General features: G+C 41.3%; 2 protein-coding genes and 3 non-coding genes across 5 annotated transcripts in view; all 5 read left to right on the plus strand.

Moving 5' to 3' along the window:
• Positions 1-74: 74 nt before the first annotated feature.
• rpl13 (ribosomal protein L13) lies at positions 75-4,811 on the plus strand. Its single transcript, XM_061068419.1, has 6 exons — positions 75-121; positions 561-678; positions 2,113-2,254; positions 3,488-3,661; positions 4,120-4,176; positions 4,609-4,811. Exons 2-6 carry the CDS (start codon positions 575-577, stop codon positions 4,765-4,767), a joined length of 636 nt encoding a protein of 211 aa, XP_060924402.1. The 5' UTR covers positions 75-121; positions 561-574; the 3' UTR covers positions 4,768-4,811.
• LOC132999237 (small nucleolar RNA MBII-202) lies at positions 1,585-1,660 on the plus strand. Its single transcript, XR_009678103.1, has one exon. It is a non-coding gene; the product is annotated as a small nucleolar RNA MBII-202 (small nucleolar RNA).
• Positions 3,303-3,378, plus strand: LOC132999238 (small nucleolar RNA MBII-202). Its single transcript, XR_009678104.1, has one exon. It is a non-coding gene; the product is annotated as a small nucleolar RNA MBII-202 (small nucleolar RNA).
• Positions 4,380-4,457, plus strand: LOC132999236 (small nucleolar RNA MBII-202). Its single transcript, XR_009678102.1, has one exon. It is a non-coding gene; the product is annotated as a small nucleolar RNA MBII-202 (small nucleolar RNA).
• Positions 4,812-10,884: 6,073 nt separating the features above from the next.
• cpne7 (copine VII) overlaps positions 10,885-15,396 on the plus strand; it is a 28,648-nt gene continuing 24,136 nt past the window's right edge. Inside the window, exon 1 of the mRNA XM_061068206.1 lies at positions 10,885-11,058. Coding sequence (XP_060924189.1) covers positions 10,885-11,058 — 174 coding nt within the window. The remainder of the gene's footprint in view (positions 11,059-15,396) is intronic.

A 15,396-nucleotide genomic window follows, 5' to 3' on the forward strand; every position in this document is an offset into this window, starting at 1 on the left:
GTTGCTCTTTTAAACACTCTTTGGCAACACGTCTGTTCTCCTATTGGCTGGCTCACACATATCCCACAATCCACCATATGACAACTTCCTTTTTCCCTTCGGCCATTTTCCTCCCTCGTAGGTATGAAAATCTCTCCCCACATATTTCAAACTAATCGGAGTCAATCCTTGTTATTTCATCCACGTTTGTTAATTCCACCTACAGCTGTAAATAGTGTGTTTCGTCCCCTTTGAAACAAGGTGATTATTGATGTAGATTTCCTCGTTGTTTGGCTGATCAGCGGCTGTTTTAGCAGCGATGCTCGGACAAGTGTGTGGCTGTTAGCTTAGCGGCTACAGGCCAATGGTTGTAGCTTTACACTTCAATGATGTCTTAAAACGCTGAACCGACCACAGTCAAGTAATGGTGGATTAGCAAAGACCACTACATGTACAGTGTAACGTCACCTTGTAGCCTGGCTCGCCGGCTAGCTTAGCATCTCAGAAGTAGCTACGTGCGGACTGAGCTAGAGGTGTGTATCCGCATGACGCTCCGCTCACGTCCCTGTGCTGTGTTTCAGGGAAGTAGGCAGCCATGGCCCCCAGCCGGAATGGAATGATCCTGAACCCCCACTTCCACAAGGACTGGCAGAAGAGAGTTCGCACCTGGTTCAACCAGCCCGCCCGGAAGATCCGCAGGTGAGAGCCGCCTGCTGGCCGGGGACACACGGGATGCTAACAGAAGCTAACGCACCTCCACAGACACGTACTGGGCTACTTGTGTTGACTTGAGACCAAGGGACTGCATCCACTAAGAATAACAAGCTAATAGGAAGTCATTGGGAGATTTAAACTTTATATTAACAAGTACCTATAGCCTAATGCACCTGCTGTAATGACTGACACTGACAAGTAGGGATGCAAGTAACCCTCAAGTTAGTTATAATTATATTAAGTGCTATCAAGGTCAGGGCTCCTTGTGACGTTCAGCAGCCGCCAGGGGTTTTCAAATGTAGTGAATGTGCACCTTGCCTGCAGACATCAGTTCTCCAGCTGTTGCTTTATTCCTCTGTCAGTTTTGAGGCACATACTCAAATATACACCAAGCTTTACAGGATTGTTTAAGATGAAGCTTGTAGTTGTTGTTGTTGCATGTGCAGCATTTTAAATGGAGGGGAATAATGTGTTCAGGGGGTTTTAGGTCAAGTCTGATTCAAGTCCTGCATCACTAATGCACTATGGCTGCTGCACACAATGTAATGTCATTTAACAGTTGGTGAGTTGGTTGAAGTAAAAATAGTGAATGAGAAACTAAATATGATATATTTGGTCACAATTTAGTGCTTTTATTTTAACATTTATCAGGCTATTAAAATTACAGATGATATCATGAGAAGGCTCATAGTCACAACAAGGCTTCATTTTGGGATGTGTATGTAAGTGAACTTGTAAAGTAAATGCTGACATGGAGCATTTTCAAATGGAGCTTTGTCCTGTATAAATGTAGAATAACGAAATACCTGCACCAACATGTCGTCGGGGACATGTGGCCAAACTAATCGGAAATATAAGAATCATATTTTATTTAACACTGCAGCAGTCAGATGATGACAAATCTCCGGAATCTCTGCATATGCTTGATGATACGTTGAACCCCTTTTCTGATGACTGTTGTAGTAACTCAAGAAGAAAAAAGCAATTTGACCAAATCAACCAACTGAGCATCTCTTGTTGTGTCGTAGGCATCCACAAAAAGACAGCCCGCACCATCGGCATCGCTGTTGATATAGATGTGTGTAATTGTGTCAGATTAAAGCATAAATTACTTTAGGTGTCATTGCTTGAGATCTGAATTAAAATCTCACAAATCCATATATACTTCAAATGTAGAAAGTAGGACATGATCCTCCTTAATCTTGGTTGTTTGTTATTGGATTTATCTTGTATGCATGTTCACCAACCCATTGGCTGCAAATTATTTCAATGAACTGCTTTGCTTTTTGGAGCCAGCAGGTTTCAATCAGTAATATGCTATGCTATATATGCTTGCATTGTTCCTAAGGCTTTCAGTTACTGTGGGTTCTTAGTATGTGGGACTGAACGGACTTTACTTATGAAGATATCTCTCCACAGGCGAAAGGCTCGTCAGATCAAGGCCCGTAACATCGCCCCCCGTCCTGTTGCAGGACCGTTACGGCCGCAGGTTCGGTGTCCCACGATCCGGTACCATACAAAGGTTCGTGCCGGACGTGGCTTCACCCTGGAGGAACTCAAGGTAATATCATCTGTCAAAGATTTATGTACCTGCAATTTCATTCTTTCCACTTTGTCCTATTTTGGACAGTTAAGCTAAAGAAAATTATGTCTAACTCACCATAATGTGTATTGAAACTTATTTTCATGCCAGCTTCACTGAGATACTAAAACCTAGAGTTAAACAATTTGTTCTCCGCCTCAAAAATGTATTGACAGCTAGAAAGCAGGACAAGCTCAACCTTTTTGTGATGAATCATGCATCCCTCCCAAACACAAACCTGCAGTTGAAGAACATGATGTGCAGCTCAAATACTTGATGTTCTTGCCAGAGTTCTGCTGCACCTCCGCCCATGTACTCTCCTGATGTGGGAGGCAGGCTAAATGAGTACTACTGTGCAGCACCCCACAACATGTGGACTTGTTGGTTGTTTGCCTTCTCATTTAGTCTGTTACAGGAGTAAAGGTTTTTAATAAGATGTTAATAAATTCAATGATAATCTAATATGAGACCATATCACCATGAATAAGAACCATTAAGATGACTATTAAAGCCAGAGGGGGAATGCAAAACACCCATGTCTGTTGTAAACAACTATTCTCAGTTCAGACTTAAATCCTCAGCATCAGCCAAGTTTGTTTGTCGATTTGATAACGTAAGCAATTAAGTAAGCCATCGATTTGCAAAAAATGTCGACACGTTATATTTGTTGCCATTATAAGATCAGGAAATGATTGAAAAAAATCACTGAGCTTGAGTTTAGTTGGTTAAATTGTTGAATCATTATAAATTGGTCACAATTGAGTGCTTTTATTTGAACATTTATCAGGCTATTAAAATTTCAGATGATATCATGAGAAGGCTCCTAGTCACAACAAGGCTTCATTTTGGGATGTGTATGTAAGTGAACTTGTAAAGTAAATGCTGACATGGAGCATTTTCAAATGGAGCTTTGTCCTGTATAAATTTAGAATAACCAAATACCTGCACCAACATGTCGTCGGGGACATGTGGCCGAACTAATCAGAAATATAGGAATCATGTTTTATTTAACACTGCAGCAGTCAGATGATGACAAATCTCCGGAATCTCTGCATATGCTTGATGATACGTTGAACCCCTTTTCTGATGACTGTTGTAGTAACTCAAGAAGAAAAAAGCAATTTGACCAAATCAACCAACTGAGCATCTTATTGTGTTATAAATCTGAAGTTATAGTTTGTTAATCCTAATGTGCTGTGCTCCCCTCTGCAGGCAGCTGGCATCCACAAAAAGACAGCCCGCACCATCGGCATCGCTGTTGACTCTCGTCGTCGTAACAGATCCACCGAGTCTCTTCAGGCCAACGTGCAGCGTCTGAAGGAGTACCGCTCCAAGCTCATCCTGTTCCCCAGGAAGGCTTCTGCCCCCAAGAAGGGAGACAGCACTGTAAGTTTCTCGCTTGTCACAAAGTAATGTTGTGGATTCAGAAACTCATTCACTCTTACAGACTTTGTAGTGGTGAAAATGAATGCTGAGTTTTCTGAGATGGTTTAAATTATTCTTTAAAGGCATCAGGAGAGAATTGTCTTAATTGTGTTGTTTTGCTGTTAATGAAAGTAAATCAAAAATAACTATTTTAGTTTACTGGGAAAGAGACTAACCCAACTTTACCATGCTTTTCCTATCTTAACTGCAGTAGGGAAATCTGTAACTCTGAAACTGTTAAGCTCTCCTTTTTGGGATTTGCACAAAATCCTTGTGTTCTGATGGGTTTTTTTCCCCAAATTTCCTCAAGTTGTTTCATTTTGTACTCATGTTGGTGATACTTTTCAGCCTTTTAGCAAGGTGTACTTGGCAATATGAGTTTGTTTCCTTGAAGAACTAAAAGTTTTTTATCTTTCCAGGAGGAGGAAGTGAAGATGGCCACCCAGCTTGCTGGGCCACTCATGCCCATCAGAACTGTAAGTTGCTATCTCTACAATATTTTCTTTGAACCTTTTGGAAAGATGAGATCAAGACTAGAAAAGTGTAAAAACGTCTTTCCATGCATCCTTTCAGTAAGATCACTGGGAAACGATGTGATTACGTCATTTTTCTTACCTGGTTCAATAATATCCACAGTGAATATTCAGTTATACAGGAACAATGTGTGCAGCAGTCAGATGATGACAAATCTCCGGAATCTCTGTATTTCCTTGATGAAACATTTGAACCTATTTTCTGATGACTGCTTTTTAGAAATCCAGCTAGAAATTACAAAATGGTCATGTTCCAAAATTGGGCTTGATTGTTATCATTACACTTTCACATGGGCTGGATTTTGTGATTGGGCGGAGACAGTTGTTGATCACTGAAGGAAAATGACATGAGGTATTTGTTTTCCCCCTCTTCAGATCCACAAGAAGGAGAAGGCCCGAGTTATCTCCGAGGACGAGAAGAACTTCAAGGCTTTCGCCAGCCTGCGTATGGCTCGCTCCAATGCTCGTCTCTTTGGCATCCGTGCCAAGAGAATCAAAGACGCTGCCGATCAGGACGTGGAGAAGAAGAAGTAAAAATGATCCCTATCGAACTTTGCAAAATAAAGTGTTCAAAAAGATCAATGTGAGAATGTCGTGATTTAGATCTGGTGGACTGACAGATGGTGATTTTCACCTTCTAGTCATTGACTTGATGGAATAGAACCACTTTACTTAGACTTAAACATGGAGTCTTATGGCAAAGAATAGAAGTGTCAATACCTGGATCACATTAATACACTTATCAAAAAGCATTTGATAAGTGAAAATCCACTTTTACTGAAACACAAGTTTTTTCAGTACCTGGGCACAGCACAGCAGTGTGGGTCTAACTAAGACACTGAATGACTTGTAGAAAAATATCTGATCTGTGGCAGCTGATGTGAACAGACATTTTCACGAAAGACATCTTGACTTTTTGCAAGAGCACAGATGCAACAATAGGTCTGTTCTGTTCCAATGTCCCATTAGCTCTGACAGCTAACACACTACCACAAACCTGAAGCAGCTAAATAACCCAACCAGGTTTGATTTTAATACTTCAACTTGTGTCTATATGAAATTATCTTCTGTGGAAGGGATCTATACACTAATCAAATCTCTTATCTACCACAGATCTACACTGGCTGTGAACTCACACCTTAGATTAATCACTATGTATTTACGACAGTAGATGGCACTAGAGGCACAGAATGTATCTCGTTAATGGAAATGTAAGGGCATCGAAAAGGGGGGGCTGATAACATGAGAAATTGTACAGTCACTTTAAAAAAAAAACGAGGTTTCTTTATTTGAAAGCATGTTGGAAACATTTAAATACTAAAACATTTTACCAGATATAAGTTTGCAGTTATTTGAGGGAACATGACAAACTGAATTCAAGCTTAATGCCAACAGTTTATACATCTGGTCAACAGTCTGAACATTATAATATTAAAAGAAAAGTTTCATTAGCCACAGCAAGTTAACACATGGCTTTAGTGTAGCAGAAGATGATGCCAACCACAACCTCTCCTGCACAGGTCCGGAAAAAAACCCTGACTCCAGTGTGGATATTTTAACACTGAAACCCCTGCAAAGGGTTGAAGCTGGAGTTTAATTTTAATAGAGAAAGTTACATACTGGCTGACACAAACCCAAAGATAAACATTGCTTTACAGATTCACAGGTTCTGCACATTTTCAAACAATGTGCACAAGAAGGGTGTGCTGCGTTCTGATGAGATGAATTTAATGAATACAAGGGGAAAAAGAAAAGCTATTAAGTCCAATTTGAAAAAACATTCTTACTGACATTTTTGAAAAAGTGCAGGTTCAAAAAACGGTCCTCAGGATGTTGTATGAGACAAAATGCCCTTGTGTGCTTCTCCTTCAGCGTCTGTCTCTGTCCCAACAGTCTGAATGCAAATAAATAATTCAGTTAATGAAGGTGAGTGGACAGTCTAGTCTCTTTAGACCAGGAAAGATTGATATAGCAAAAATGCGGACAAAATACTGTGGTATTCAATAATTTGTGAAATTTAAACTGCAGGAAAGTGGTCATTTTACAATCTACTATTGTCATTTATTTTTACATCCTCCACACCAGATCGATGAGGTTGCATGTGAGCTGCAGCGTCAGCTCCACTTATCGTATGTATCATGTTTACTCTTAGAGATCTTTTTGAACCCATTTGTAGGTCAGTAAGGCAAATATAAGGACAGCAGAGGAGACTCCTGGAGATAACGTTCTATTCAAAAGTGAAGAGGTTGCTGAAACCCAAGCTCCAGGATTGATTTCTCCTAATGTGCTTCCTACAGCTATCACCAATATGAAGAGCGTAATCAATACAGCTTTGGAAAAAAGTACGAAAACAACCCTTTGCAGGAAATACACCTTGAGTGAGAAGAGCTGCTGACACAGTGCAGCTTGAGAGTGTGAAGGGTGCAGCAGGCCGTGTTAAGAGGTGTCTCCTGCTCTGGTATTGTACATGCAGAGTGGCCAGCAGCACCTTTAAGTGAACTGTGAACATAAGGATGGAGAAGCAGTGGAGAGAATGTGAATAGGTAATCCATGTGTAAACGAAGGGAACGTCCTGTGAGGTTGTTGAGCAGCGGCTGCAGCAGATGGCTGTTGTTTGGATCTGTGACTTAACAGGGCTCAGGTGTGTGCCCTGAAGCAGACGCTTCCTCTGAATGCCCACAGTGGAAGAGGCAGTAGGGGTGAAAACTGTAGGAGAGGGTAAGACTTAATGGGGTAGTTCACCCAAAAATGAAAACAAAATCCTATTATTGATGTAAATGGCGACAGATTATTCAAGGTAAAAAAACATTTAATGCCCCCATACTACTCCTGTGGTGTCGCCCAAGGGTTAATAAGCCCTGACATTTACATTTGACTCCAACGGTGATGTTTACAAATAGGTTTTAGCCTAAATGTCCTCTGATATCCTCATGGAGCTGCATCTGCATGTGGATCACAGCGGACATGAAGGCTAAAAACTCCGGGAAAGATACCTTGTTTTGAGTCAAATTTAAATGTCAGGTCTTATTGACACTTGGATGCCACCACAGGAGCAGTATGGGGGCATATAATGTATTTTTTTTCTATTTTGGCACCTTTGAAGTATCTGTCTCTATTTACTTAAATTGTATCGTTTTTGGCTGCAACGCTGTTTACCCCTGAAACTCCAGAAGAGTTTTGTGGACTCAAACATTTCACCCACCCTCCAACGGCATAGTGGTAAGAAGATAATGAGTGAATTTTTAATTTTTGGGTGAACTATCCCTTTAAATGTTAATGGTCACGTCAGAAAGTAGAGAGTTGAGTATGTGCAGGTGTGGATTTAAAAAAAACTTTTAATACCAACCTATCATTGGGAATCTGTGTGTTGGCTGGAGAGTAGGTCACATGGCAATTGGCTCAGCACAGATAAAGTTCTCCTTTTTCCCTTTCGGCTGCACACGCCAAACATTTTAACAGTTTGAAAGCTTCTGAAGGAGTCAGCTCTCAAAGAATCAGCCACTTTAATGAATGAGAGCTTTAATGAAGCATGTTTTCACTTCAGAATTATGAGAATTCAAAACCTTCGGGGATAAAAAGTCACACCATCAAAAGCCCACAAATGTCTCTGATGGAGAATGTGCACTGTTATTAATGGCCAGACACGTACCGGTTCCTCAAATCAGTCGAACCTCAGCTTTATTGTCTGCTCTGCACTTTATTTTGATGAACCCAAATTGACAATTGTCAGTGGGGTTTTTTTCCGGTCATGTTTTGCAGCAACTCTGGAGCGGCTGTTTTGTCAGTACAATCTATAAATGTTATGCAATGTCTGGAAATACATTCATGAAAATAATACATTTGTGGGTGGACTGCAAAAAGGTCCAGGCTGCGAAGAAAACAATATGTTACGTAAAGTGTTGCTGTCAAATGATTGAAAATCAACACTATGAATCATTCCACCCTCACTTCAGTGTGACACTATTGATTGTTGTGTATGTGCATGTACAGTGGACGTGTGGAGGTATGTGTGTGATAATAAAGGGAAGAGAGCAGAGGTCTTCCTCTGTCTGGAGCTAGAGATTCGATTGGAATCTGTTGCTGCTTCTGCTGAAAGATTCTGCCCATTTGAATTGCTGTTCTTCTGCTGTGAAATGTTTTAACGTGTCCTTGGTATGTTTTCCTATTGAAGTGGAACAAAGCTACAGCCAGGACCTGTTTATGTGGGCATGAATTACCTTCTCTATTTTCCCCCAGAGGTTACAGATTGACACTATATGGGTCCTGCTGAGAGGATAATCATCAGATTTCACCTTTTACGATCACATGTGCGACATCTGATGTTAGGTTGGGAGCTGATCTCACAGCCAGAACACCTGCGTGTAGCAGCCTCTCCTCAGACGCCTGCCCATCAGATACTGTCTGCAAATCTGTTATCATGCACATCACTATAACAACACTGGATGTATGTGAGTCATATTTTCAGCAGATGCACGCCATTGTGCACTGTCACTGAGGTCAGCCTTTCTTTGGATGAACAGCTTAAACTAGTCGGTGGAGGGCTGCTGTGACGCACACGCAGTACAGTGGGACGATCACACATTAGTATGAGATGCTGATAAAAGTATGCTGAGGCTGAAGGGACGTGTATCAGTGTGAATCCTTATTGGAAAAGCCTCCCTGTGTTGAGCCTGGCACAGAATGTATTAGCACATAGAGGGAGGATATGACATGTGAATTTTCTTGGTCTGTTTTCTAAATGTTTTCATGGGCTGTAATTTAATTATTCTTCTGTCATCAAATCTAACAAGAAAAACAAGAAGAAGCACACACTGCACATGTTCTCCAGACTCTGTATCTAGTGAATCTCTGCAGAGCTGTAAGAGACAGGCTCATCCTGTTGGTTTTATTGGCTCGGTTTAGAATTAAACTCTCAGTAATAGAGTCTCAGCAAAAGCCAAAGCCCATCTTTACACCAGCAGCTGGACTCCATCCACTCCCCATCTGTACCAGCAGAGCACACTCCCCCCCCAGCAGCCGGACCAATCAGTTTCTGCGGAAGGGAGGTGAAAAAAAAAATCTGGCAGTGTGTTAAGAGACCGGATTTAACAAGTGTGTTTAAGAGTAAAGAACAACGACAGGTAGGAGGTGAGTTTCTCCTCTTTTTGACTTTCTCGTGTCTCGTGAGGGCGAATTAAAAGCGGCTGCATGATTTTATTTTTTATTTTCCATCAGCCGAGGATTGGTCTGACTGGAAGTGAGTGAGCGCGGTGAACGAGAGAGGATGTTTTCAAAGTAGACTTCAGGTTTTTTTTGGCTTGGCTTCCAGTTACGATTAATGGAGCTGAATGTTTTTATTATTCCTGCTGGTTTTGTGTTGTCAACGAGCAGGCTGCAGATTTGCGGCGGAGTTTGATTGATTGTGCGGGATTCTTTAGTTCAGGAGCGTTTATGAATGAAGTTGCTTCGCTCTCGAACGGACGTGTTGCTTTGCCGATCTGATTTTCACACTCGGAGCTCGTGTTTGAATCACGATGGACACGGTTCGTTTTCAGCTGTCCCCCAGTGAAGTTTAGCATTGGGGATTTCTGGGGTAAACATCTGGTTTCCACAGCTGCACATCTGGCGAGCGAAACCGCGGGCGCTGTCCGTGGTGCTGAAACACGCAAACGCGCCCTCTTTCATTTGTCTCCAAATTGATTTGACGCCTATACAGTAAATGATGCCGGCAGAGAAATTCAACGCCCCCACTCATCCGACCCCCCTCTCTTAAACAGCCAGGCAGGTCAGGAGCCTCCTGGCTCGAGGACACTTCAGCAGGGCGGATACCTGTTAGACTCCTTTTCTTCAGTGTGAAGACACTCAGCCACGTCTCTTTGGGATCAAGCACTTTCACTTGTTAAGCCATTGTTGAATAAGGGAGAGGAAATACTAAATTACCTACTAAACCTGTTTGCAGTCTCACAAAACAGCATTGAGGTGATGTAAAGAAATTATTATATGAAGTTGTTGTTTATATTTCTTGCAAAGTCTGGAAATGTAACCTTTTCTTCCTTCATACTCCATGTGACAAAATTTTTAATAGTAGGTAAAAGGTTTTCTCTAATTCATCTTTCCAGGGGTAAATTATTTCCCATTAAAAATGTTAGCTATTTCATAAAACAGTATGGAAGTTATGTACAGAAATGGATTACATTCTACGTTTGTGTATGTGTTTGTGTACATGGTGTTGGGATTCACTCCTTTATCACACTGGATTTGATAACATATAAAAAGAGGAAGCATCAGATTTGGACCAATTCATCTTTCCAGGGATCTGATCCAGAGTCTGATAAAAGCACCTCCCCACCACTTTCATGCCCTGTCTGTCGTCATTACAGAGGTGAGATGATCTCCCTCACAGGGGGATACATCTGACAGCCACTAATACCAGCTTGGCTTTGGTTTGCTTCCCCAGGGACTCAACAGGAATCTCTTCGTTCCTTTTTGTGACTTCCGCCCCAAGTCAAAAGAGCCGGTCTCCTCCTGCTAGCGTGGTGCCACGTCCTTGCTGAGATCCCTCCACTGACCACTACATCTTCTCATCATCCCCCCACCCCCCGGAGCTGTGTCAGCGGCCTCACATCGCACTGCTTCGCTGGTTGGCAGCAGCTCCTCTTGCACCGAGCCAGGATGAATGACGTCCAGGAGGCCACCTCCCCTGCAACCAGCCTCAGCGGACCGGTTACCTGTGTCTCCAAAGTGGAGCTGCGTGTGTCTTGCAAAGCTCTGCTGGACCGAGACACGCTGAATAAATCAGACCCATGTGTCATAGTTATGGTGCAGACCAACGGACAGTGGACAGAGGTGAGCCCCCCTTTTTTATTTCTCTGGTCTGAGGAAAAACACAGTTGGCCAAAAGTGTGAGTCTGATTTCCTCCCAATCAGCAGTTCTAAAGGCAGCAGTAAGCAGCTGTTAAAAATTAATCCAACATATTTTATTAATCTCCCCATCTCCATATCATTAACCACATTATTTAATGTTCATTCATGTTGGAAAAAGATTTCAAATGACTCTTGACTACATTACTGAATCATGAGGTGATCGCAGCAGCATTTCTTCCTGAGGTTACACAGAACTGTTGCACACAGAGACTCTGGGGATCAGCCCTCCCTCTTTGTCAAGTAGCCCGAAACTGAAAAGGATGACCTTTTCAGATTAAACTGCAGTGATGTGTGAAATATTGTAAGTCTGGATGATCACAAAACCTAGGTGGTCATAAAAAATCAACAAGGGACATAAATCTGTGAATGGTTTGCTGAACCTGCAGCTGTTTCCCACTATTTATGGAAAATATCATGTTTTTACACACCGCCAGTCTCAGCCTGAGTTTTAAAAACATGAAATGCGGTGCACATTTGCAGAGGAAAGATAAACATAATGTCCCCACCTCGAAAATTTGCATCAGATTGTGTTGTGTGCCCTGTAGGATTCATATCGTGTTTTAGTATGTGTGCTGCATGTTTCACTGGTTTACACACAACAAACAGCAGGTTGGTTGTTATTCGCTGTGAGGATGGAGTTGTGCTGTTGTTGGAAATGTTTACTTTCTTGGATTGGTCCCAAGCTGATTTGGAGTGTAGGCAGCAGGTCGCTCGTTTCCCTGTTAATTAAGCCATTAGGTTCGTTAGGGAAAGCCAAAACACAGGTCTCTATTAAGCAGGGGATGTGTTAAAATGTGGTCCAGGGTAACTAATTACATAGATCTTGTTTTTCTTCCCCTGCAACACTTCATCTAACAAAAAGCTGCCTTTTCATAGAAAATGGAGATGATAATTATCTGTAACTCTGCCAGATTCCCGCCACATGGGAGCCATTTGTTGAAGGAGCTCACTGTTCCCTAATGTTTGGGCTGTATATGAATGGAGCTTGCGGCTACTATTTTTGAGGCAGCGATGACAAAGGCACTTGGCCGACAGTGTTGAGCACACATGTATGGATTTTTTCTGAGTTGTAATTTGATAGGAGCTCGTCACATGAGATGACTGACCTGGGTTCAATGTAGCGCGAATGCATGAGCGGTTATATTTAGCTCCTCTTACTGAAGCAAATGCAGATGATATGAAATGACTGAGATCTATCTCTCTGTGAGTCTTGCCAGTCATCGCAGTGCACACAAGTTATCCTATCCTCTACTGTCAAAGCCCTCGGTGCTGGGAGGCGTGATTGCTCGAGCAAATTGTTTACTTACGTCAACGACTGAGTAAGAAGCTGAGCCCACTCATATCAACATCATATCGGCCTTCTTTCTCTCTCCTGAGCTGCCGCTGCATGGCCCACTGACTCGCAAGAGCTCTTTGTTGAACTGCAGCGACTTCATTATTACCTTATTTCACCACCTTTTCACCTCCAAGAGGAAATATAGAAGCAGGGTTGGGATGACTTGACATTTTCCATGACTTATTTTCCTTGGACTCTATGTGTTTGCATGATAATGAGCTCATTCAAAGCCCTGATTCTCTCTGTGATATCGAATCTGAGCTACAGTGGTTTGTGATGATTGAGCTTTGCAGATAATGCTCCTGGCAGAACTGATTAGAGAAAGCCTTAATTCTGCATGTCAGTGATCTCTCTATAGCTTCTGGCCCCACACCAGCAACAAACAGGTGTCACAGACTTTGATGCACAACCTATCATCCACAGCGCTGATTAGCTTTCATCAGCACACAGACTTATCGGACTCATCCCGAATCTGTCCATCCAGATGGCACAAAGAGAGGAGGAGGAGACGAGACAGGAAAATACAATAAGGAGAGACAGGGGCGTGATGAGTACGAGGGAGCCAAGTCCTACCTGGTAGTTTGTTTTCCTTCTGGATGTGTGTCAGGGTAAAATGGAATCAACAGAGCAATCACCACTGATATGGAAATCTGCCCTCCACTGCATTTGAAGCCATATTTTGTGTTATTGTTGTTTACCAGAGAAATAGTTTGCTTATTTATGAAAGAGACTAAACTATAATTATTCTCCAATCAATAATGTTTATTTTTATGCTCTAGCAGAACTAAACGCTATATGTTAAACAATGAATGTAGTATGATATAATAATATAAATTGTCAGGGACCAGAACGAGCACAGGATTACTTTTTCAAAAGATGATATTTATCACACCCAAAAATATAAAAACACAAAGGAATGAAACATCTGAAGTAAATAAGCGGGACCATTAAAATCAAACACAATTTAACTCAAAAACACACAAATTAACAAAACAGGACATTAACTCAGACAACTGACTCACCTCACAATTGAGACAAAGAAGAGAGACATATAAACTGGCTGATCAGACCCTTTGGAAACTGTGCTGATGCCTCACTTGGTCTGGTTCCGTTTACCTCTCTGTATTTAACCAGGCTCCACCCTGATTCAAACCTTTTAGCCAAACCAGGTAGGAAGTGTGATGCAGGGGACACACGGTAACTCAAACATAAAGAAAACTGAACTAATACAACTACATATAGATGAATGTGTTGAAGGATAAAGACGCAATTTTAATTTCAAACCATCTGCCTTGAACCATCTATGTGTTTGTGAGTTAATTAAATGAACATCAGATCGTTTTTTTTCTATGAGTGAGAAAACGGACATCAACCTAAAACTGAAACATTTCCTTTAAAAACAGACTTTGTAATTCCTTCTTTTCAGCTTTCAAGCTCAATTATTGTATATCACACCTCTGGAGCTCTGCAGCGGATGTGTGGATGTGCACAGGCTGGACTCAGAGTTGATTACACACAAATGGAAGAATTAAACAATAATCTATTTACAACGTGAGGATGTGCTGGGCAGGAAACGTGCAGGGAACGACGCTGACCAATCACATGAGATAAACTATCAAACCAGAGCTGAGAGTCTAGAGTCCAGGGGAAAACCACATAGTGAGTCCTATAGTGTTAATGGCATGTTCCAGTGAAGTAACATGGTGGAGGAGCTGGCTGAGCATGACAGAAACTGGGTTGTGTAGATGAGGAGACAAAAAGGGACAAGCATAGTCAGACAGGTGGCGAGATTGGCTGGAAGGGAAAATACTATGAGGTAACATGACGTTCTGGTGAGGAGGCATTGAATCAGAAGGTCTTTCTACATATAATGAGGTAGGCTGGTGGTAAAATGGATGTGATAAAAGGAGGAGAGTGAAACCGGTGGTTACACCCAGCCAGCAGCCACGAACAAAACACACATTACAGACCCAAAACCAGAGAGACTCCACAAACTCAAATCTCATAAGATTTTTTAATGATTTCACAGCTCTCTACATAAACAAAAAATTAAATGAGGGAAAAGCTTTCATTTCTCCAGTAAAGAGCTCTAGTGATTGGATAGGTTATTACACAGAACAGTGAAACATCATCAACTGAGATACTTTATATTTCGTCTTATCTCTAGATATGTAAAACGGTTTCAGTGTTTGCTCTGATTTGCATCATTCTTTTATTTAAAATGTCTCAGAAAATAACATAAGATAATCTCTAATTGATTCCCATGGGGAAAATGTCACTATTACAGCAGCACAAGTACAAAGTAAGTACAGGTAAAAAAAAAAGAATGGAATAAAAATAGGGCAGAAAAAAATAAAACAATAAAATAAACATTCAAACACGGCAATTAAATACTGAAATATAAAGTAGTGTCATGCAATAGACACATATAAACACCTTACACAGTATATGGTGTAGTGGAGTAAAACATGGAATATATGTGGTGTAAGATTTTTTCTTTTAAATAGACCATTTTCCATAAGAATCCATTTGAGATGTTTTCCCCAGTGATGCTGCTGCAGGAGCACATTGCTCTCGCTGAAGGAATCAGGGTCTAATTTTACCTGCCCTCTCTGATTGGATCACTATATTTCCCCTTTTGCCATCGATTACTTTGGAAAATATTATATTTTTAGAGAATGTTTAACGCAATGCCTGAGAAAGTATAGATATTTGCTGAAAGATGTAAGGAAGTAGTAGTAATTTGAAAAGTACGGATTACATGAAAAATGTAGTTTAGTACAGTGACAAAGTAAATATATTTTACATCCCACAACTGTGAGAGAGAAAACCAATATTGTCTCTAATTTTTGCAGAGATCACTGACACAAAGTCTGGATCTGTTTCACGGACTATGAAGAAAAAACAAAACTTAAGAATGATGT

The sequence above is a fragment of the Limanda limanda genome, chromosome 3 (genome assembly GCF_963576545.1).
Source record: "Limanda limanda chromosome 3, fLimLim1.1, whole genome shotgun sequence".
In the NCBI taxonomy this organism is placed as follows: Eukaryota; Metazoa; Chordata; class Actinopteri; order Pleuronectiformes; family Pleuronectidae; genus Limanda; species Limanda limanda.

What these genes read in the sequence shown, in the direction of transcription:
- rpl13 (XM_061068419.1), top strand. Translation starts at nt 575, where the DNA reads ATGGCCCCCAGCCGGAATGGAATGATCCTGAACCCCCACTTCCACAAG. An exon ending in CCAAGAAGGGAGACAGCACT is followed by an intron (nt 3,662 to 4,119) that starts GTAAGTTTCTCG and finishes TTATCTTTCCAG; the next exon opens with GAGGAGGAAGTGAAGATGGC. An exon ending in CACTCATGCCCATCAGAACT is followed by an intron (nt 4,177 to 4,608) that starts GTAAGTTGCTAT and finishes CCCCCTCTTCAG; the next exon opens with ATCCACAAGAAGGAGAAGGC.